This window comes from Hyperolius riggenbachi, chromosome 3, assembly GCF_040937935.1.
Source record: "Hyperolius riggenbachi isolate aHypRig1 chromosome 3, aHypRig1.pri, whole genome shotgun sequence".
Taxonomy (NCBI): Eukaryota; Metazoa; Chordata; class Amphibia; order Anura; family Hyperoliidae; genus Hyperolius; species Hyperolius riggenbachi.
In genome coordinates this window covers 122,394,463-122,417,290 of record NC_090648.1, presented here as the reverse complement: position 1 = coordinate 122,417,290, position 22,828 = coordinate 122,394,463, and the positions used below count along the sequence as shown (strand labels likewise).

At 42.5% G+C, this 22,828-nt stretch overlaps 1 protein-coding gene across 1 annotated transcript in view; it reads right to left on the bottom strand.

Moving 5' to 3' along the window:
- The window catches only part of LOC137562980 (cytosolic purine 5'-nucleotidase-like), a 127,494-nt gene that overhangs the window by 50,592 nt on the left and 54,074 nt on the right, over nucleotides 1-22,828 (bottom strand). The window contains exons 5-8 of the mRNA XM_068274859.1: nucleotides 17,186-17,277; nucleotides 14,361-14,418; nucleotides 12,814-12,907; nucleotides 921-974 (exon numbers count right to left, since the gene is read on the bottom strand). Of these exons, the coding sequence (XP_068130960.1) occupies nucleotides 921-974; nucleotides 12,814-12,907; nucleotides 14,361-14,418; nucleotides 17,186-17,277 (298 nt within the window). The remainder of the gene's footprint in view (nucleotides 1-920; nucleotides 975-12,813; nucleotides 12,908-14,360; nucleotides 14,419-17,185; nucleotides 17,278-22,828) is intronic.

Below are 22,828 nucleotides of genomic sequence, written 5' to 3'. Positions count from 1 at the left end.
ACAGAAAATCTAACAGAAAAATCTAACAGAAAATTGTGTGGTTTGTACTAGGCATTACAATTTCCATCACATCACACTTTCAACTGCTGGAAAGGGACTTGCTTCCTTTTTCTTGATACTTACGGTAGGCTCGGTTACCACTTGGAGCAGATGCAAAACTCCACAGTAAGCTTGTCAGATGCGCTGTGCACCATCTTATGTTCACACCGTCTGCTTTGCATCTGCTCTGGCTGTCCCCTCCGATCACTGGATTCGATCTCTGACATTCACGTATCCCTTGATTCCACCGCTGCTGACTCCTTTGCTCTGCTCCTCTGTCTTAAAGCTCACAAACCGGAGGCAGGCAGGAGCATGATGGGGTTCCCCACCGGAATTTAATAGACCAATTCTCATGAACCAAGGAGAATCCATCCTTCAGTTGGGATCCCTATGTTTCTTCCTGGCACCGATCGGTTTACCAGCTTCGGGCCTTAATGGAGGAGTCAGCAGCAGCAGCAGAACCGGGGTGCATGTGAGTATCAGCGATCGAACACATCGATCGAAGCAGACGTGGTGACCAGCCTAGTGTGTTTGGACACTGTCCGTTCTCATACGCTTTAAGGAATCATAGGGCCTGCACACCCAACGTTTTGCATTATGTTCCGTAAAATGCGCTCTGTTTGGCACAATCCATTTTTTATTTTTATAAGTGGAAGTAGATCCTATTTTTAACCATGGGATCCACCTCTTGAATTTAGTGGAGGTGCAGAAAACGTATCGAATAGGTACATTTCTGCACAGGTTGGAACCGGGCCCTTACATGTGATAACTGTGATGTCTGACATCTTTCTTTAACAAATAGAATATTCAAAACAGCAGAAAGAAACTTACATCTTTAAGAACATATAATAGAATATTCAAAACAGCAGAAAGAAACTTACATCTTTAAGAACATATTTTTCTAGGTTCTGTAGTGTTTTCTCCTTCAAGCAGCCCTGTGGAAAATGTCAAAAGGAAATGTATTACATTAAACTGGTTACCACAAATTACAGCTGATCTTTCTGGCAAGCTTTGAGTTTCGTCATGGCAAAGCAAGTGACAGGAAATAGCAGACTCTTATTGGAAAAGCATAGAGAGTTGCATAGGACAATTGTCCACAATTTTTCCTGTTCTCTAATACTTTGAACACAGGGACCCACTGGAATTCACTTTCGTGCTCTTCATGCACGAGCATGGCCATGCTGCACCCGCCCAAGTACGGCACACCTGAGCAGTAGCACGGGGCCACTCATGGACTCTGGCTTACTGCGCAGGCGCGGCCAAGGTCATGGAGATGCAGTATGGCAGAGCCCATACATGGTTGGGACTTTAAGACTTCTTAAAATAGCCTTGAAGGAGCCATACAGATCTAACTATAGTATTCTTCTTTTGTAGCAGGAAGTTCAGAAAATTCTATTAAAATTGATACAGGAGTGTCAAACCGTAAGCATGAGTATTTCAACATTTGGTTGCATCAACATGATGTGATTAATAAATATTGACTGGCTCAAAGTCCAATTAAGCAATATCTGTGTCAAAGGCTAAATATAATTCATGCCATTAGATTTATCAGTTTCTTCTGTGCATAAGGCAGATTGCAACAGCTATAGTACAAATTAATCTTAAAGGAATACTATCGATTCACATATTTTTTTCAATTGACACAGGAATTGTTTGGGAAGTGCTGCTAAGTACTGGTGTATACATTTTAGTAGCAACTTCTTTGTTTACTGTTAGCAAAATACATTCAAACTTTACTGACGCCAAAACTGACGGCTGGCTGAGCCATGAGGAGAGGGGAACTTCCCCTCACACTTGATCAGTTAACTCTATGTGTAGCTCTGTGTGTGACAGAAAGAGACAGGACACAGGAGCTGCAGCTGTTGGGAGCTCTGTTTCTGACTGACCTGTCTGAAGAGAGCAGAGGAAATGTAACTAATTGTCACAGCTGTTTTTGCTTTCTGTAGTCTGATATGCAACTCTGGCTGTGCATTGAAGCAGACACCACTTCTGCAATTGATTTGTCCCAATATAGCTGAATCCTACCCTCAATAAATTACAGCTTTTGCCTCTGATATTTAACATGAAAAGTAGGAAAATGTTTACACAGCTACTTAGACATTATTTGCACACTGTCATTTTAGAACACTTGGGTATCGATAATATTCCTTTAATGAATCAAGGTGGGATCATTAATGAGTTGTTGTATTTGCTTTTACTGTATTTGTACTCTAGCCAATATATAATTGTATATTGAATAGTTACATAGCTAGGCCTCTTTCAGATGGATGGCTGAACTGTGCGCTTGCCGAGAAAGTTCAGCGTCCCTTCTGATGCCCATTAGCACCATTCTGGTGCAATATTATGCATAACATGGCAGAGCTTGTAACTCCATGGGCTTGATTCAACAAGCTAAATAGCATGCCTTATCATAGTTAACACGCCTTATCAGAGTTAGCATACTTTATCAGAGTTAACATGCCTTATCAGAGTAGCATGACGAGCGCTACAAACTTATGCCTGCTAATTGGCAATGACGAGAGCTCCACTCATCTTGCTCTGAGCCCCTGCAGGTCCTATTACTTTAAAGGACATTATCCCCCCACTTTGATTGGCCCAATAGGCTGCCTGTCACTTGACAGGAAACTTGACAGGCAGCCTATTGGGCCAATGAAAGTGCGGGGATAATGTCCTTTAAAGTGATTGGACCCGCAGGGGGTCAGGGCGAGTGCTCGCTATGCTACTCTGATAAGGTGTGTTAACGCTGATAAGGCCCCTTAACTTTGATAAGGCATGCTATTTGTCTTAGTGAATCAGGCCCCACATGTGTCAGCGCTTGACACGCGGTGGCATTACCCAGTGGCTGAAAACCACGACATAATCACATCTAAGCACAGCTGCAGCTGCATTTAGATGAGCCTCCATGGAGAAGGGGCCCCTGTCCAACGCTGATACCAAGCACTAACAAGTGCTATGCCAGTGCAGGAGAGCAGCTGACGGGGTGAATTCACCGCTTGTCAGCTGCCCTTTTGAAATAGGCCTTAATTGGGTTGAAAAAAGACATCAAGTTCAGCCAGAAAATATGGTACAACACTAGCCTGCACCCTCACAAAATAACATTACACAGATAACATAACATGGGGACAGGTAACAGGTGCTTTTTTGCTTTGTGGGACAGGCACAGTACAAAACAAAACTGCAGAGTTTCTAATTCACCAACATCAGTGTTTATATGTGATGTATAGAAAAAACAGTAACAAAGGATGAGGAAAAACCTCCCCACTAGATGGGCTGCACACTAAATTTACAGTTGAGAAGCCTCTTTACAGGGAACAAACCTAATGTTTGTCCCAAAATCAAAATGAACAACTGAAAAACAAGCAAGTCTTTTCCAGCACGCCATTCAGATTCCTTAATTTGTCAGTCCAGCACACCATGTACTTCCCAAAGAAGGACTAGTGGCTGGGTGTAATGGATTGCGGAGACACCGCCGCGCGGTCTGGCAGCGGGGCGGCTGTCTCCGCGTTCAGACCGGCGGTTTCCGCACAGCAGCATGCGTCTGGTTTGTCTGAGCCTAGTAGTGCACACAGATGGAGAGCTACGCGTGCGTGCGTTAGGAGGCAGGACCTTTATACCAATAGGAGAGGGACCAGCTGATCAGGACGATCAGCTGATCCCAGCGCAGTGGGTGATTGGCTGAGTGGGGCTGGGCGGCGCTGAAGAGCGCTGCACTATATATACACATCTTGCCTGTCAGTTGCTGGTTGTCTGCCATTGCGAATACTTACGTGTGAGCACTCAGACCAGTCAGATCCCACAGAGTGTTAGTACCAGGAGGACCTGGGAATTCACACTTAGCCAGATTACGCTTGTGTTATACTTATGACCGGTTCCAGGGTGTTGTGACCAAGGACCTCACACCCAAGCTTAGGGATACTGTGTCATTGCTGTGTTATACTTTAGACCAGTTCCAGGATGTTGTGACCAAGGACCTCACACCCAAGCTTAGGGATACTGTGTCATTACTGTGTTATACTCTAGACTAGTTCCCGGGTGTCGAGATCAAGGAGCTCACGCCCCAGTCTAGGACGTTGTTATATTTATATGTTATGACTATTTGCTCTGTCGACCTTTCTCTTGCTTTCTGATTCGGTACCTCTGCATATCTGCCTACATGTTGCCAGACCCTGCCTGTACCCGGTTACCGAATCAGTCTTCTGTCTCTGTACCTCATCTGCTCGTGTGTTGCCGACCTGGCTTGCCCGACCACCCAAGCTGTCACTCTCCCTGAGTGCTCAATCTATCTGTACTAGCAGTGACACCATTCCACCAGGTGTCAGCTGCAACCAGGACTCCCGCTCCTCAGAGAGTCCGGCCTGTTAGCAGTCAGTGGTTTCTTCCTCTGGCTGCAGTACAGTTTACCATCTGATATCATTATCCCTGGTTACCAGGTCCTCACTATCAAGGAGATAGTTTCTGCACTACCCAGGGCCACCTGCCCCTCAGGTGGCTCTTGGCCGAGCTGCTTATATCTCCCGCTCCTCAGGAGATAGCCTACAGTTCATCAAACACTTTTACTCGTTAGGTGTCCAGAGGTTAGTCATACTTGTATTATTGGTGATTCTGCAGATCATCCATAATCAAGTATACATCTGTATTGTTGATGATTCTGCAGATCATCAACAATCAGATTCTCTCTGGGTGCTGACACCAATCGTTACACTGGGGCTGACAAATTAATCCTGTCACAGTAGAGTTATCCGACACCGATGGGGATCAGCTGATGACATTTAACTGTGCTTTCTGGTTGCTTGAGACTCAATGTTAGAAATAAGCCTAGCTAATACAGTAGCTAGGGATATTACTAGCTAATACAGTACTATACCCCATTCTACTGTATATACATACCATGAACTATATTACATAGTTACATCTCTTTCAGATGGACTGCATGCTTGCAGTACTATACCCCATTCTATATAGATACCATAAACTCTGATATTATATGTTAAAATATACAGACCAACCAGCCAGCTCATGGTGACCCAGAACTCATTGGAGTGTGTGAGGGGCTACAATGGTCCTAAAAGCCCCCTTACTAAAATGCTAAGAAAAACAAAAGTTTGCTTTCTTAAAACAGAAAGAATTTGCGATAATTCAGGTTGGAGTGAGCTTGAGATGTCTCCCAGTGCATCACTGCTGAATATATGCAAATTAACCATTGTTACCCTTAGAAGCTAAACACACCTCCAGAACCGCTGGAATGCAATGATGATACGTCATTGCATTCCAGCGGTTCTGGAGGTGTGTTTAGCTTCTAAGGGTAACAATGGTTAATTTGCATATATTAAGCAGTGATGCACTGGGAGACATCTCAAGCTCACTCCAACCTGAATTATCGCAAATTCTTTCTGTTTTAAGAAGCAAGCTTATGTTAAAATATAGTAATTTGTAAGTATAGTATATTGGTGGAGCAGTGGAACCCAGCACAGCAAAGACCACAAACAGACTAAGATGTTGGGGGTTTATATGAAAAGGGCGCCTGTAAAAAAGGGCGCCTGGTGGAGCCCATATATACCAACTTCGGCTACAAAAAAGGCGCCTGGTGTAGCCCATATAAAAACTTCGGCTACAAAAAAACTCCGGGATGTGATAATTACTATTCCCCCTCCAGGCCGCCATGGATAGTGGAGGAATGAAATAATTCGGGTTCCAGCGCTTGTAGCCCATATAAAAAACTTCGGCTACAAAAATACTCCGGGATGTGTTAATTACTATTCCCCCTCCAGGCCGCCATGGATAGTGGGGGAATGAAATAATTCGGCTTCAATCGCTTGTAGCCCATATAAAAACTTCAGCTACAAAAAAAAAGGCAATAATATGGGCTACAGAGGGGCGCCCTACTGTAGCCGAAAACCTTGTAGCCGAAAAAATATGGGCTACAAAGGGGAGCCCGCTTGTAGCCTATATCAAAACTCGGGCGCCGTTTTCTACACCTTGTAGCCCATATTTCCAAAAATAACATTGATGTCTATGGCGGCGGACTTTTCATACAGGCAGCTCAGGCGCCCTTTTCTACCGATAACGATGTTGGCCTTCATCACTGTGAGTACTGCTGGTGATTCGTGCTGGTTGTTTGAGACTGCCGGTAAGTTGTGTTCTGGATAACTGAGACTCTACTGCATTTCTCAAGTGATCATCTATCTCAGGGAGAACACCACATTCCTGAGTGGATTTTTAAAATGGCAGTGCAGAGGACATAAATCTGGGACATATGCAAATACCATTGATCATGTTCCCAGACTCTATCTCCCTGCAGTTGCCACAGTGTCTTTATTAATTTATGTGTGTTACACTTGTATCATACAAGGCATTTTACAGGACAACATCTGCTTTCTCAGGAAGAAGGTTGTGTCACACACATGTTCTTAAAGAGACACTGAAGCGATAAAAAATATATATGATATAATGAATTAGTTGTGTACTTTGAATAATTACTAGAAGATTAGCTGCAAAGAAAATATTCTCATATATTTATTTTCAGGTATATAGTGTTTTTCTAACATTGCATCATTCTATAATATGTGCAGATTACACAACACTCAGCATTCAAAATGATTCTTTCAGAGCAGTCTGTGAACTAATGACCTCTCCTCTGGCAGAGAAAAAGACATTTGTTTACTTACAGTTGAGATAATAAAAGTCAGATAACAGCCCTCTCCACGACTTTGAAAGTCGTAGAGCTTAATGGCTTTTTTGCATAGAGATAACAACTGGAGTTGCTTAACTCTTCCTGCACTGGAAACAATTAGACTGATGTATCTGATCTTAATGTTTTATTTCTTAGCTGTACTACACATACAAATCATAATATCATCATTTTTTTTTTCGCTTCAGTGTCTATTTAAAGGGATCTTAGCAGCTCCTGGTTTCAAATACCTAAAAGGGCTGCCATGTTTGAGAAGTTTACCCCCCCTGCTCCCTTTTCACTGCCATTATTCAGGGTTGGTGTGTTATCTTATCTCTTTGAAGCACATTGTTCCCCTCCTCCCTCCTCCCTAATGCTAAATGGGTTTGTTAGATCTTAGCTCCTGGGCAAATAAGTCTATTTATATAGATATCAGTATATGCCTTCCATTTTCTGTGGCTTGCGGGTCAGAGGAAGTAGAGGAAGTAGAAAAGTACTGCCTGTAATTAACCCTTAAATGTAAAAAGATGAGATAAAATAAAAGTTTTCTTAATAATGAACCACATTGGTATTATGCATTTTTAAAGTGCTTTTGGGATGCCCTGGGTGCTAAAAATGGTGATTGGTTCACTTTAAAGTGATATCACCCACAGCACCACTAGCCTGTAGGTACGTTTAATACTCTTCCCATGTGTGGGAGGAGACTAGTACATATATTGCATGGATTTCTCTCACATGAATACAGGGCCCAGACATGTGTAACACACAGTGAATCAGTGGTTAGCGCTCTCGCCTTGAAGCGCTGGGTCCCTGATCCGAATCCCAGCTAGGTCAACATTCCTCCAGGCACTCCGGTTTCCTCCCACATCCCAAAAACATATAGATAAGTTAATTGGCTTCCTCCTAAAATTGGCCCTAGACTACAATACACACACTAGACGATACATACATAGACATATGACTATGGTAGGGACCAGATTGTGAGCCCCTTTGAGGGACAGTTAGTGGACAGTTAGTGACAAGACAATATACTCTGTACAGCGCTGTGTAATATGTTGGCGCTATATAAATACTTAAATAAATAAGTGGCAGTCACAGTCCAGCAAAGTATATGTACATTCACTGCCTATTCTGTTCCAGTCCAATACAGAGTATATTCCAAAGCAAAAGGGTCACTCCATAGCAGAGACACAGCGTATGGAGGAGGTAGCAATGTCCAGCTAGCCAAGGTTTATCAAACCTAATGATTCACTAATCATTCAACAGCCCTCACTGTGGTGCAATATGACCCAGGCAAGGGTTGAAAATCATCTTAGCAATTCCCAATATATTGGTGCTAAGCTTGCAATCAGCAAAACGTAAGCATTCCAAAAATCAGATTAAAATACTGTTGGTGTCAACACAGGAGACAGGACCTGGGTTGTCTTTCCATTATTCTGGCCATGCACAAATAAATGTGTGACATCCCCCTCTAGGAGCTGAATGCTGGATTCTTTCAGCTCTTATCCTATCTGAGCCTTCTGCTGACTCTGTAACAACATACTAGCAGAGACAAAAACAAGAAGCAGTAATTGAGAACAGCTTGTACAAATGTGGCATTCCTTATTAATACAACATACAGCCCAAGGCAATGTTTGGGGTGTGCATGGAGGAGGTCATCCTGTGAATTCATGCAGTGTGGCTACAATATGAGACACACTATCAGAGGCCCAGGCAGGGAGGGGTATGTAGCAGCAAATTCTCTGCCTGAAAGATACAGAGGGGCAGAGCTCTCACCCTTATCTTTTCCCTATTGTGTATGTGTGACTTGTTTATGACATTCATAACAATGAGATGATGACGCATGAAAGGAGCTCAGTGCTGATTGTGCTTGTTTTTAGTGCTGTGTATGTTTAGTTATCACTTGGTTAATTGGTGCTTGGGTAATCCCTTTTACTTAAGGGGCCCATACACCTAATGATTTTCCCGCCGATATACAGCAGATTCGATCACTGTGATCGAATCGGCTGTGAAATCGTTACGCAAACGCTGACATAACGATCGATTTCCGTCCGAAATCAATCGTTCCCGTCGAGCCGTCCGTGCGGAAGATTTTGCTCGATCGCCGGCGGGTCGGGAGTGCGTCGATAGCGGCGTTCGAATGCCCAATGACCGACGCAATACAGCGGCAATACATTACCTGCTCTGGCCGGCACGGGTCACCGCTGTCTTCTTCTCCGCTGGCTTCCGGGTTCCGGACCGGCTGGCTTCACTTCCTGTCCCGGCAGGAAGTTTAAACGGTAGAGTGCCCTTTACTGTTTAAACTTCCCCGGACAGAAAGAAGTGAAGCCAGCTGGTCCGGAACCCAGAGGAGAAGAAGACAGCGGTGACCGGGAGGACTCGGCCGGAGCAGGTAATGTATCCTTCGGGGTTGGGCAGCGGCAGCACCACCGATTGTGATCGGTTTCATGCTGAAATCGATTCACAATCTGTTTGCAGTAAAGGCAGACATACGATCCCTCTCTGATCAGATTCGATCAGAGAGGGATCTATCTGTTGTTCGATTTGATGGCAAATCGACCAGTGTATGGCCACCCTTACTTAGTTTTGTTTTTGCATTTTTTTTCCAGATAACAATTCTTAAATGCAATTTCCCATCTGATTGACAGGTAATCTGACAGGAAGTTGGATAGTGTGTACCTGGCCGAACTGCTCCTGATCGATTGGGAAATAGCATTGTGTGTACCTAGCATAAGGTACATACACACCTTTCGATGGATGTCGCCCGTCAGGGAATGGGAGCCGATCCCATTGAGCGACATTGCTGGGCCAGGCAGATGTGTATCAGCTGTCTAGCTGATGAGGCACTGTGTTGCTATGCGGGGAGGCGGAGGGACGTAGGTGTGGTGCCTGTTGGATGTCACACAGTGGGCGGGTGGAGCAGCGTGAACAATGCGATCGCTGGGGGTGAGTTAAAGATCAATTGAGACTATTTCATGCTGCTCACCAATCTATTGCTAAAGCATAGATGAAATCACCTGTTTTATTTAATGAAATAAAACACAGAGTTAACAAATTCATGGTTCATGAAAGAATGGTTAGTATATTAGATGATCATTTGCAGATTTTTGAAAGTCTGGAAACCTTGTATTGATTATTTAAAAGACCACTTTCGCGACAGAACCGACAAGTTTTGGGCAAGTCCATCTCCTCATGGGGGTTTCTCAGGATTTTATTTGTTTTCAACAGCATTTCCTGAACATCAGTTGCAAAGTCTAACTGACAAAATAGTGTGCAAGTGAGTTGGGAGGCTGGCTGGCATCTTACTATTTTGGCAGTTAAACTGCTGTTCAGGAAATGCTGTGAAAATAAAGAAAACCCTGAGAATCCCCCATGAGGAGATCGACTGGCCCAAAACCTGCCGTTTTTGTGAGATTTTAACTGCCTACTTTTTTCATAATAGTGGTCCTTTAATTATATGGTAAGCAATTCAAGTTCGGCTGGCACACCAAAATTCAATAATCAAGCAGTTTATTGTATGCACAACATGACAATTGTTTCGGGGCCACGGATGGTCCCCTTCATCAGATAAAGTGCAGACATCTTATGAAGGGGACCCTCCGTGGCCCCGAAACAATTGTCATATTGTGCATACAATAAACTGCTTGATTATTGATATTGGTGTGCCAGCCGAACTTGAATTGCTGATATTGGACTGATGTTGCTTCTGCATCAAGGCTGAGCACCCAACACCCACGGCAAGGTGTGCCCATCCATGACCAGATACTGCACTGTTAATTATATGGCAAGAGATTGAGCTATGAGCTTAGAGGAGAAACTGATTCTTTTAATTTACGTCTTTATTTTTTTTTTCTTTTGTCTTTATTTCATTTTAAAGATTAATGTTTGTTTAAAAGAATAGCTAAAATTACAACTATGCGTTGTAATACATCAGTTCATTACCATTTGCTCCAAAAGGATTGCCATGAGAGTAAACTGTTTGAAACTTGATGTTAAGGTTTTCGGTTATTAATTTGCCTTATTTGTAATTTTTATTGACTAGTATTTACTTATTTATATTGCTTTCACATTTATACTTTCAAAGGCAACTTCTATACAGCTATTGAGCTATTGTAATGAACTGCATTGTTTGTTATTGCTTTTTTGATTGAACATTTTAATAAAACTATTTTAAAAGAGAAAAGTGAACCTTCTACTGTATCTTAGCTTCCACATATGGTCAGTAATATCAACCCCAGTATGAAATCTTTCTGCACCCTTACAACAATTTTTTAAATGATTTTTTAACAGCACTCAGAAGGAAGTTCCTACAGGAAACTAACAAAGATGATTTTGTTGTCCATTGTGGCCAAAAATAGCCAAATCTCATGACTATTATCTCATGTCTGGGGTTATATTAACAATGTCTTAACAAAAGAGCACCTCCACAAAGTTAGGTACAGGATTTACTAAGAAATTATTGGCAAATGTTAATAGATTTAAAAAATCACAGCCTTGAAAGGTGATAAATGAATCCTAGTACATACTACGTGGAAATTGGTGAAAGATAAAGATGAACAATGGATTGGACAATTTACATTTTACATGTATTTATAATTAAATAGATTTATATTTGAATTCTCTGAAATGCGCTTTGTAGCAGTAGAAGGTAAGTGGGGTCAAATTAAATAAACAGACATACATTTATATGAAATGGGCTATTAGACAGTTTTAAATATGCAAGAGGACTTAATTATGTATGCAAATCAAAAACAGCAATAATCAAAGTCATACTCCAATTAAGAACAGCAGAAGTTTGAATCTATTGGCACCCGCCATGGCTTCAATACACAGTGTGTTACCGAGCGTATTACAATACAAATTTCAGTTCGGTAAATGAAAAGCAGAATTCATAGAAAAGTATCGTGCAAGTTAACGACCATTCAGGGATTGGTAAATAAATGTTCGGTGTTATGTGCGGTATGGAATCTGTAATTTTGACAGAAATTTAATTTGCAGAGGAAAAAAGGAGGCGTTTTATGCGGGAATTAAGAGCAATTTATGTGTCTGCCTTCTCCAAATCTACGCTCCTCCTCCTACCCACAATTCACTGCTTTCCTGTGCCTTTAGCAAAAAAATAACGAGCACAATACTAAAAATCGCAGGATTACCACATAACTACTGACCGTTTAACCATCGTTTTTTGAACACTCTCCACATCAATAACGATCAATTTACACCTCCTACCGAACACTCCTCGAGTTTGGTAAAATAATGGTGAATTGCTCTAAAAATTAAAAAATGCTGCATTTGGTAAAATACTGACTTTTTTTCTACTAGCGAACTTCCTTGTGTAAATTGAAGCCCATGTCACTTGCACGTTGCTTCTGTCATCTCTTGCTAGCTGAGCCTGCATATCACTGTACCGCGTGTTGTGTGTACATTATCATTTATCTGAGGTGTCACTGCCAATTATCAGTTGCTTGTTGCATACATTGTTCATTTTTACTGATTACCATCTCGTGTGTGTCCAAGGCTTGAAGGACCAGTGGACAACAACTTAAAATATGCTACCCTTTTGATGAAGCCACTGAGACCCTAAGTATATAATAAGCTGACCACTTCTGACTTATATCTCTGGAGAGCATCTTAAAGTGGTTCTAAACCCTCTGCTCTAAAAGATTAGGCACAGCATGATAACTTCTAGGGGAAAAAAATTATTACAATTTATGTAAAGCCTAAAGAAACCAGAAGTTTTAACTTTATTGACTTTCAGGGAGCACAGTAAAGGTTACGTGTACAGGCGGAACCGCAGCACAAATTCACAGCTACTGATGAGGCTATTTACACTCTGATGTAGCTAAACAGACACACATAGGTCAGTGCAGTGGATTTCTAGCACATTTATATGTGGAATGAAAACTTTTTATTGTGTGCTGTGCAAAAATTTGGGTCTGCTTTAAGTAATGGTTCTCAACCTTAACACAAGTGTGGAGTGGCAACAACATAACATTTGTGTTTTGTTGCAATATTTCTCCTTTTCAACATCATTCTTGTGCAACAGCAAACCTGTGTTTGAATGATAATTCGTTATTGAAATTTAATTTCATGCCCTTCCCATCTCTCACCGTCTCATGCACATAGTCCATTGCGTCTCGTATGTCCTGGAATATGCTCCGGAAAGACATGAACAGATTTCCGTATCTGTAACCAGTGTCATAGCTGCAGAGGAATTTAGGATACGAAGTCAATAAAAATTAGGTGTGCACATGCATAGGCAGATGGTGGGGGCGACCCTGATTGCTGCACTTCCATTAGAAGTAACATTTGTACAGACTGGCAGTAGAGCTGCCACCTCATCTTTTTTAAACCTGAGACATAAAAATTGCACAGGATTTGTATCTGATTAATGGCACTGGTTGAGTTTAACTAAGCACTGAAAGCTGTATAGTTACTGTGAATTGTTTCAAAGGGATGAGGCGGCAACCCCTTTTCAGCAGCAGGGCTACTTGCTGGATTCTGTCTCTGCTCAGAAACACCTGTTCCATCTAAAGCTTCCTGCCCAGTGGCGTATCTAGAGGGTTGCAGGCATGGCTCATGCCATGGGTGCTACAGTGATATGGGTGCCCCCTCATCCCTCATGCTGCAACATTATATTGGGGGATGCCTTCTTACTTATACTGAGTGGCCATTTATACTGGGGGACACCTCTCATTACGTTTACTGGTGGGGGAACACCTCTTACAACCTATACTGGGGGTGTTCTTATTATGGGGGACACTAATTTCAGTGTTTGCCATAGGTGCTATATTACCCAGATACGCCCCTATTCCTGCCATCTAGCAAGAGACTGCCATGGTCAGAGGTGCTGGCTCAACAATCACATTCGCTTATGGTGCATGAAACCTTGTCTGTCAAATCTCCTTTTAAGAAACTTTGGCTCATATTCTATTAACTTTCTCCTAAGATTTCTCCAAGGAGACATTTTCAAACCTTACCAATAAAATACCCTGAAAGCCCCCACCATGCAAGAAAATACTCAAAATAATTTTGACATTACTTTTTTGCCTACTTGTTAATACTTTTTGGAGGGTACGTGCTTAAAACTTATTTTTAGATAAGAAGAAAAAAATATCTCCTGTAGAAAACCCAGGAGAAAAAGTTAATTGGAAAAAGCCGACGAGCGCAAACGGGTGCAAACGGGCCGAAATGCAGGCAACTATGCACTGCGATTCGGTGGTGAATCACAGCGCATGTATGGAAACATCAGAGAGTGCAGTCTATTTTTAGACTGTCTGAGGTCCCTGCGATTGCGTTTCCATAAGTGCGGCTGAAAGAGCGCATATGGAAATGAGCCCTGACCAGTACTGTCACTTTTCCCACACTGCAAATAAAAAAGTGTTTTACTGTTGTCTTTGTCACACTCTTTGCTTGCTGTTCCAATGACTCCTGTCACTGGGACTGAAGGATAATGGCCCTGGTAATAAAAATAGAGGTTTTAATCCTTCGTCACTCTAACCAAAACTAAAACAAGATTTGCGTTTAGTTCCATGTAAGTGCAGAAGCACTCAGACACAGTGACTAGGTACATATGATGAACATCATAAGCCTTTAGTATGCCCCTAAAAATAATAAAAATATCCTTGCATGCAGATGAGATGGACAGAGCACTTACTTTACATATCGGGAGCAGTCTGTGAAAAAGTCCACCAGACAGGCATAGAGGTAGGTTTCTGTGGAGACAAATAGTTTATCTCTTTACACCACCATTAGGGTGGGACATATAATTGTTGGAAGGTTCTTAAAGAGGAACTCCAGTGAAAATAATGTAATACAAAAAGTGCTTCATTTTTACAATAATTATGTATAAATGATTCAGTCAGTGTTTGCCCATTGTAAAATATTTTAAATCCCTGATTTATATTCTGACATTATTACCATGGTGACATTTTTATTGCTGGCAAGTGATGTAGCTGCTGCTTGCTGTTTTGGCAGTTGGAAACAGCTGTAAACAGCTATTTCCCACAATGCAACAAGGTTCACAGACAGGAAACTGCCAACAGTACGTACTCAGAATTTCTTTGTGGGAGGGGTTTCACCACAATATCAGCCATACAGCGCCCTCTGATGGTCTGTTTGTAAAAAAGGAATAGATTTCTCATGTAAAAGGGGGTATCAGCTACTGATACGGATAAAGTTCAATTCTTGGTCGGAGTTTCTCTTTAAAGCAACTCTGAAGTGACTTAAAAAAAGACTCACCTAAGAAGAGATGTCTCCTCATCCCATAGAGCCTTCCTGCTCCTCTCTCCATTTCCACACTGCCCCCTGTCCAAAATGGCACCTTAGGGACTCCTCAGAAGCACATGCGCCTTTGAGTGCTTCTGAAGATAGGCGTGTCCATACTGTGAATGCGCAAGTGCAGACTCACGCATATGCAATTCGCATCTGCCCATCTCCATGGAGGAATTTGTGGACATGAGTACTTCAGAAGGCTGCCCAAGGAAGGCTGAAGATGTATTTCACCTGCAGGTCAAATAATTTCACAGTGGGGCAGCACTGTAACAAGAACATGGAGAGAGGACAGGAATACTCCATGGGACCCAGAGCCTTACCTCTACTTAGGTGAGTATCAAAGTCTTTTTTTTCTGGCTCCGGGGTTGCTTAAAGCTTATCTTGAATATGGCACTCTGAATTTAAGTTTCTTTGAGTCTTACAACATTCTTACCATTTCTTTTGCCCACCTCACTGCCTAAATCTGCAATTTCATACTGTTAAGGCTTGTACACATGCTAGATGGTTCTCAGCCGAGGTGGCAGTTCAGAGCCACCTCTGCAGAGAATCTCGGTGCCTGTGTACGACCCCCAACCCCCTCCATCCAGTGACCAGTCTGGTGGAGAGCATTGTTCTCCCGACTCACCCAGCCTGCTCTGTACCGCTCCATCATGTGCCACTCCATCGACCCTCCGCCCACCAGCATAGCAACAGATCAAGTAGCTAGCCTGGAGTCTAACGATGCATCTGTACCTGTGCACTATTATTCCAGCGACCGAGTCCCAATCCTCCCAGGCAACAGTCCTCGGAGGTGTGTATGTGGTTTAGCAGTACTTCATCACTATAGGATTATTATTAATCCAAAGTACTGATTCATACTGCAAGGCATACTGAGACCTTGACAAATGATTCAAGGCTCATGCTTTGTGAGCACTAAATGAAAGCACCCCTTTTAGTGTTACATCATCAGCCTCATCACGTGACCAAACATAACCACCTACTATTCAGTTAGTTTTTGGGCAGGTAAATGATTGATATGTTCTAGACATGTTTGCTTAACTAGGCAGGATATTTTGTTTTCTTAAACGGACCCTATCACCTATACCAGCTATCATGGCCGGATTTACCATAAAGCACTGTAGGCACTTGCCTACAGGTGCCTGATGATGGACTCCCCAGGTGCCTCTTTCCCTCCTCCCTTATTAAGAGTCCTGATGCGAGTGTAAATAAGAGGTTACTCACCCTGCTCTTGGCATTCCACTGATGAGATCTCCCTTCAGTAAGCTTTAGCTACTTAATACTGAGGTTCCTCTAGCTTCTTACTACTTGGGGGCACCTCTAGCTACCTAATATTAAGGGTACTTCTGGCTACCTAATACTAAGGGGCACCTATGACAGGCAAGGGAAGTAAAGGAGAAGTCACAGCTGGGACAGCCAGCACACTTGTGGTGCAGCTTGGTTGGGGGTCTGGAGAGCGAAGTCTAAGGTGACAGGACATCTGTGCCCACAGGTTTCTGGGAGGTAAATCTGTGCCTATGAGCTGTTAATGTCTGGGTTTGGCTACAACCATTGAATGTCTGTAGATAAAGCTAAATGCACTCCCAAAAGTGGTTGTTCTTGATTGTTTCAGGCTTACCCATCTGTTGAGCAGCATATCCTGCTCTATGGAGGCATACATATGAAAACGGTAGACTTGGGCTCAGGATACAGCTGTTATATGGCTGATCCTGCTTCTGCACAAGTCCGGGCCGTGTTAATTACTATTCCCCCTCCAGGCCGCCATGGATAGTGGGGGAATGATATAATTCGGCTTCCAGCAATTGCTGGAGGTCGAATTATTGTGTTTTTTAAGCAACTGCTGCTTCTGACGGCACCGACGTTACTCACTGAGCGCCGCTATAGATGTGATTCCATTTATAGTCTATGATGGCGCTGGCTGTGCCCAAATCTAGCAGCGCTGAAAAGCACTGCTCCGCTATGGAGAGTGTAAGGTGAGGATGAGTGGAATCAACCTCCTGGTGACTGTTGCGTTGTATAACAATAAAGATTGAATGTAGGTTTCCAGTGTACACTAATGCTAATGAACAGTAAGCAGGTGATGTGGAGCACCTCTAGATATTAAGCCTGAAGTTGAGAGTGTATATGTTTATATGGGCCTTAACTTACTCATTTGGCTATTATGTGCATTGCTCACTAGAATGCTGATGATAAAAGGAACACATTACAAACCTGAGAGATTGAAGAGAGTGTTGAGAACATAGTACCTCTTGGTGTCATCCCTCTGGATAAATTTATTAGGGTATTTACTCCAGACTTCCGCCCTATAAGACCAGAAAGGATTAGAGAGAGTTACAATTGCCAAGTTCATTTCAGAGTTAAGTTGGCCATAGACATCGAATGGCTGACAACTGGCGGACTTTCAAAAACTGAAGGGAACCACTGAACCCCATGAAACAATTCAACTTATGAAGGTTCTCACTTATCCAGGTCATGCTATATTCAAACAAAACATAAAGTCACTTCAGCTAGAAACTGTTTGTGTTCTAGAAGATATTTCATTACTGTTTACCAAATTATTCAATTCTAATGAAGTGGACACCATTCATAACTTGATATTTATTTACTTTACCTCTTTAGAAAAGAAGACGTGGCTCAGTAAAATTATGCACATACTTCTGCTTAAAGTATTCCTGAACTTAGAGGGATACGGAGGCTGCCATATTTCCTTCCTTTAAAAAAAATACCAGTTGCCTGGCAGTCCTGCTAATCTCTGTGGCTGCAGTAGTGTCTGAATCACACACCTGAAATAAGCATGCAGCTAATCCATTCAGACTTCAGTCAGAAACACCTGATTGGCATGCTTATTCAGGGTCCAGAGGCTCAGCAAGACAGGCAATCTGCATTGTTTAAAAGGAAATAAATATGTCAGCCTCCATATCCCTCCCAGTTCAGGTGTGCTTTCGCTTTAAAAGTGCACTATTTGCACAAGGCACGTTTCATAGTTTGTGTTACACCAAGTCAGCCTTTCTATATGCAGTCGTATAGTTTAACAATGTTTTATGAATGATCCCCAGTATTGTGTTAACATAAATAGACCTATCAGGCCAAGTAAAGATTCCCAAAATCAGCTGCCTGAGGATTTTTGTAATTTGCGTACACAATGGCCTCAATTCACAGAGCTTTATCAAACGTTTGATAATTTTCCTCATGGGTAAAATCTAATTTTGAATTCACTAAGGTGTTATAGATTTATCGAATGTTTTATCAATGAAATGATCAATAAATCTATAACACCTTAGTGAATTCAAAATTAGATTTTACCCATGAGGAAAATTATCAAACGTTTGATAAAGTGTTTGATAAAGCTCTGTGAATTGAGGCCAATGCAGCAGCATGTTGTTAAAGTGGACCTGAACTCTTGCACAGGACAGAAGGAAACAGAAAAAAATGAACCCTGTATGCATTTAGAGAATTTAGCCTGTGTAATTCCACCTCATATGTGACTAATCCCAAATTTATAATTTGATCTCTCCGACTTCCACTGCAGATAAGCTCATTTGAAAGCATCGGATGTTTACAATATGTCTGCTTCCATGAAAGCAGGAAGTAGACACACTGCAGATTTATTTTAGGAGTTGTAACAAATAAATGTTTTTTTTAAAGCTTATTATGCTGTTGCACATGTCAAGAATCGCAAGGCCAATCTTTGATTGGGTCAATCGCTCAGAGTCAGAAACTCACCCTCGCTGTCGCTTTGCACACAGATGCCCATATGTGGATTCGCAATCTATGAACCGACTAGCCGAGAGGAGTGTTCTGACTCCAAAGGATTCACCACACACATACAATTCAAATGCGTGCCACCACGTGTGAGTCAGCGCACGACTGCGCACGTGGTGGCGAGTCAGCGCATGACTATTTTAACAAACTGAGAACACTTTAGCAGTATGCAGGGGTCGGCACCAGTTCTGTCTATCTGTGCCCGATTCAAGCATACGGGTTGTAGATACAAGAGACTATAGGACACAAGGTAACGTTTTCGGAGGGGCAAGTACGATTGTGTATGTTCAGAAACTGGTCATAACCGTAAAACGATTTTTAAACATTTTAATAACAAAAATGCATTACACACATTTACATACACCAATTAACATATAAACACAAAGCTTAACCACTTGAGGACCAGCGCTGTTTTGTATGATCTGTGCTGGGTGGGCTCTTCAGCCCCCAGCACAGATCAGGTGGCAGGCAGGGCGGTCAGACTTCCCCCCTTTTTTTCCCACTAGGGGGATGTCCTGTCGGGTCTGATCGCGCGCCGCCTAGCGGGGGGCCCTCAAAGCCCCCCTCCACAGCAATATTCCCCCTCCCTCTCCTTCCCTCCCTCTCCTTCTCAATATAGGCGGTACAGGACAGCAATCCATCCTGTACCGCCTCACATAGGCTTCAGCCTATCAGATGGCGAAGATCCCCAGCCAATCAGAGGCCAGGGATCGCCGATCTCCTTTACGGTAAAATGTAAACACCGGGGATTACGTCCCCGGGTGTTTACATTTAGCCTGCGAGCCGCGATCGGAGGCTCGCAGGCAACTGACAGGAAAAGGCTGCTCGAACGAGCGGCCGTTTCCATGGAAACACAGGTGGAACCAGCCACCGCCGATAGGTCGTTAAGTGGTTAAAATAAAAGGTAAAAACTGTGAAAAGTTTACTTAACTGAATGCAGTCTGTGTGGAATAAAAACAAATAAAGTCCAGATCAAATGCAGGCATTGATATCAAAAAAGTCCTTGAAACAAAGCATGCGCTCAGTCCTCCTTGGAACACATGCCTGGAGAAAGCCCTTGGTCGGTGGAATTGTGGAAGACCAGGAGGGGTCGGTGTCACAGGGCCCCTAGTGGTCGGAACGCAAATTGCCTTCCAATCGGTTTCAGCACACAGATCATGCAAGCTGTGGTCGCGATCAGTAGGCAGAAATCAACGGAATTTGGGCAGCAGCCCGACTAGAAGGGAGCCTGTGGGCTACGGTAATTACAATTTACACACTATTTCAGGGTATGACTGCCACCACTTCTGCTTTCCTGGGCCAGAAGCACCCACTGACTAGCTATTTCTAGACCGGCAAATAAACGGTTAAACACACTTTATTGTGTCTAGCTAACAACAAAACAATAGTAGCGTCTCTCCAGAAGTCTGGATTCAGTTTGTGTGGCTGAATAGCAGGGTAGCTGAATAAACAAAGGACGTTTGAATTTCCGTTTATTAATATGCAATATGAATAATTAATATATACAGAAAGTTATTAAAATCAACAATTATGGAAACATTAATAGCCAGTATGAAATAAAAAGGGAGAAAATACTTAGGTTCATGGAAAGATGTCCTTTTGTGGGAAAACTTTTAAAGTTCAGTTTAAGGTTCAGCAAAGTCTTTGGTTGCAGCTCAGATTAAAGTCCAAACAAAATGGCTACCACTTGTTCCTCAAAGTGGCAGCAGCTTCCATGAAGGTGGAAAATGGAGGAATAAGATCCGCCTGCCGGCCATGTGCTTTTGTTGAAGCTGGTTTGGGGGTGTGGCAATGCCGGCCCCCTCTGAATTACCCACCAATGACAGTTCATTCCCTCTGAGAGATTTTAGGTTTAAACTTAGAAAATGCCGTAACTCATAAACGACACATGTCATATTTAGGTGGATAACAGATTCATACTTGTCGGAAAATACAGAGTAATATGATATCAGACATGGTTCCTGAGAAGATTCATACCGCAATAACTGGACGAGCTATTGCCATGAATTTTATATCCGCACGTTGGACAGACTTTAACAAATAAGACTATTTGAATTTCATAGCTGTGCGATATACGGTTTTTGTGTACCGACAGGAAACCATACCACACATGCATTCAGATCTGCCCTTCATCGGTGCCATGAAGTCTGTATGAAAGCAGGTTTTGAATAGCCTCCTGCTGTGAGGGAAGCCTTTCTCTGAATAGAGTCCCCATCTGGTGACTAGGGACATCTCTCTGAGGTAATTAAAAAATAAACATTCTCCTTGGGCATAAGCCTGGCCCAAGCTAATTAACAAATCAAAAGACATCCTGCACCTAAGTCCTGCAAGCTCTCTGCTGGGAAAAGAGAGAGCCCAGATTGACTGCAGATGCTCTTACACAACCAATCTAGATTCTATCGATCTTAACCGCATTGATGTAGAGAATCGATTGCGATCGCATGTTCTGCACGGGCGGTTCAAGGATGCGGCTGCGGCTACGCAACCGTCCGTCACAGTCGGTACTGCCCGAACTTCTATAGAATCTGAGTTTTGGGCTGTCCTTTAGTAAAGATGGGTGTTTTTTACCTCCTACGGAGCAGGATAGGCAGGGTTTTACACAAGCACAGAATGGCACAATTTACCAATAACCTGCGCCATTATTGTCTGGATTGGCACACAGCTGTTGCCTTCCCAGAGCAACATTTGTTCCTCGCTTAGGTGTGAAGGAGCTCTGCTCTCATTCAGTGTGGGTGATGGGTAGGAAGCAAAAGAAGAAAAGAGAGAGAGAAAAAAAAAAAACTTTTTGTACATATAAAATGAGAATGACAGTAACGGTGCTGGACCATACGAAAATCGTTGGAGATTATGCTCGACGTTCCGTATCGTTCATGACAGCGTATCTTTTAGAGCAGAGTGGAAGTTTTGAGTTCAGGTCCGCTTTAAGTATGACTTTATGCATGTTATTTTGCTTGAGTAAAAGTTTAAGCAAGTAAAGTCTCACTACTCAAAACATAATTCCTGATAACTATACAACGCATAAAATCTCAGGTACAATGTCAGTGCCTGCTCTTGTGTTATTGCATCGCTTACCCATTTTTTTATACGTTATATAGTTAATGTACATTACATTTTGCAGTATGACTTTACACACATAAACCTTTGCTCACAGATATACCAGTAAATAATGTGCCTAAATCTATGAGTTACAGCATAATGCTGCTTTTCATATCATTCCCATTGTTACTTAAAGGGAACCAGAGATGAACGATTCACACAAAATAAACATATCAGTTGATAGCTTGTAAAGAATAAATGCTCTACCTGATAATTTTGCCACTCTGGTGTGCCTTTTTGAGTGTTTTTTATCCATTATTGCTCCAGGAGATATCCAATATGACCGCCGGCTCATATCCCTTTCTGCTTCCAGGTTATGAGGTGTTCTGGATGTGCTGTCTAGGCTATATGAGACTATAGACAAGCAGGGCTGCAGCTGCAGCATTTCTTCTGTGTGCTTTCAACTTCATATTCTGGTATGCTGTGTGGCTGCCTGTAGGAAGTGTCTCTCATATACAGTAGATAATGATGACTGGCTGCACAGACAGAGCACACAGATCACACAGCCACACTTGTCTGTTAGACAGAGATTTTTCCTGCAGCAGCAGCCCCTCCCATGTCATCAGAGCTCTCAGTATGTAAAGCAGGAAATCTGATCCAGGAGGGGGAAGGCTTGGTCTTGAAAAGACTCCACAAAAGAGTGACTCAGCTATAATGATTCCAGGTCAAACCTCGACTGAATAGTCGGTGGATTCTTATGATAGTTGATAACAGATAGATTAGACTAAGAAGAATAAAACTAAAAGCAGGGTAGGTGTTTACTGTCATGTTCCCACTGATAAATGTAATAAAATACATGAGGGTACTTAATCTCTGGTTCTCTTTAAAGAAAACCTGAACTGAAAATTAAAAGTCAAAATAAGCTTACACAAGTCATACTTATCTTCCATGTAGACTATTCCTCAATGTCTTTCTCCTGTCCCACGTCCTGTTTGTTCCGTGTGATCAAGGGAATTTTCCGTCCTCCATTTTGAAAAAGGCCATTACGCATAACAG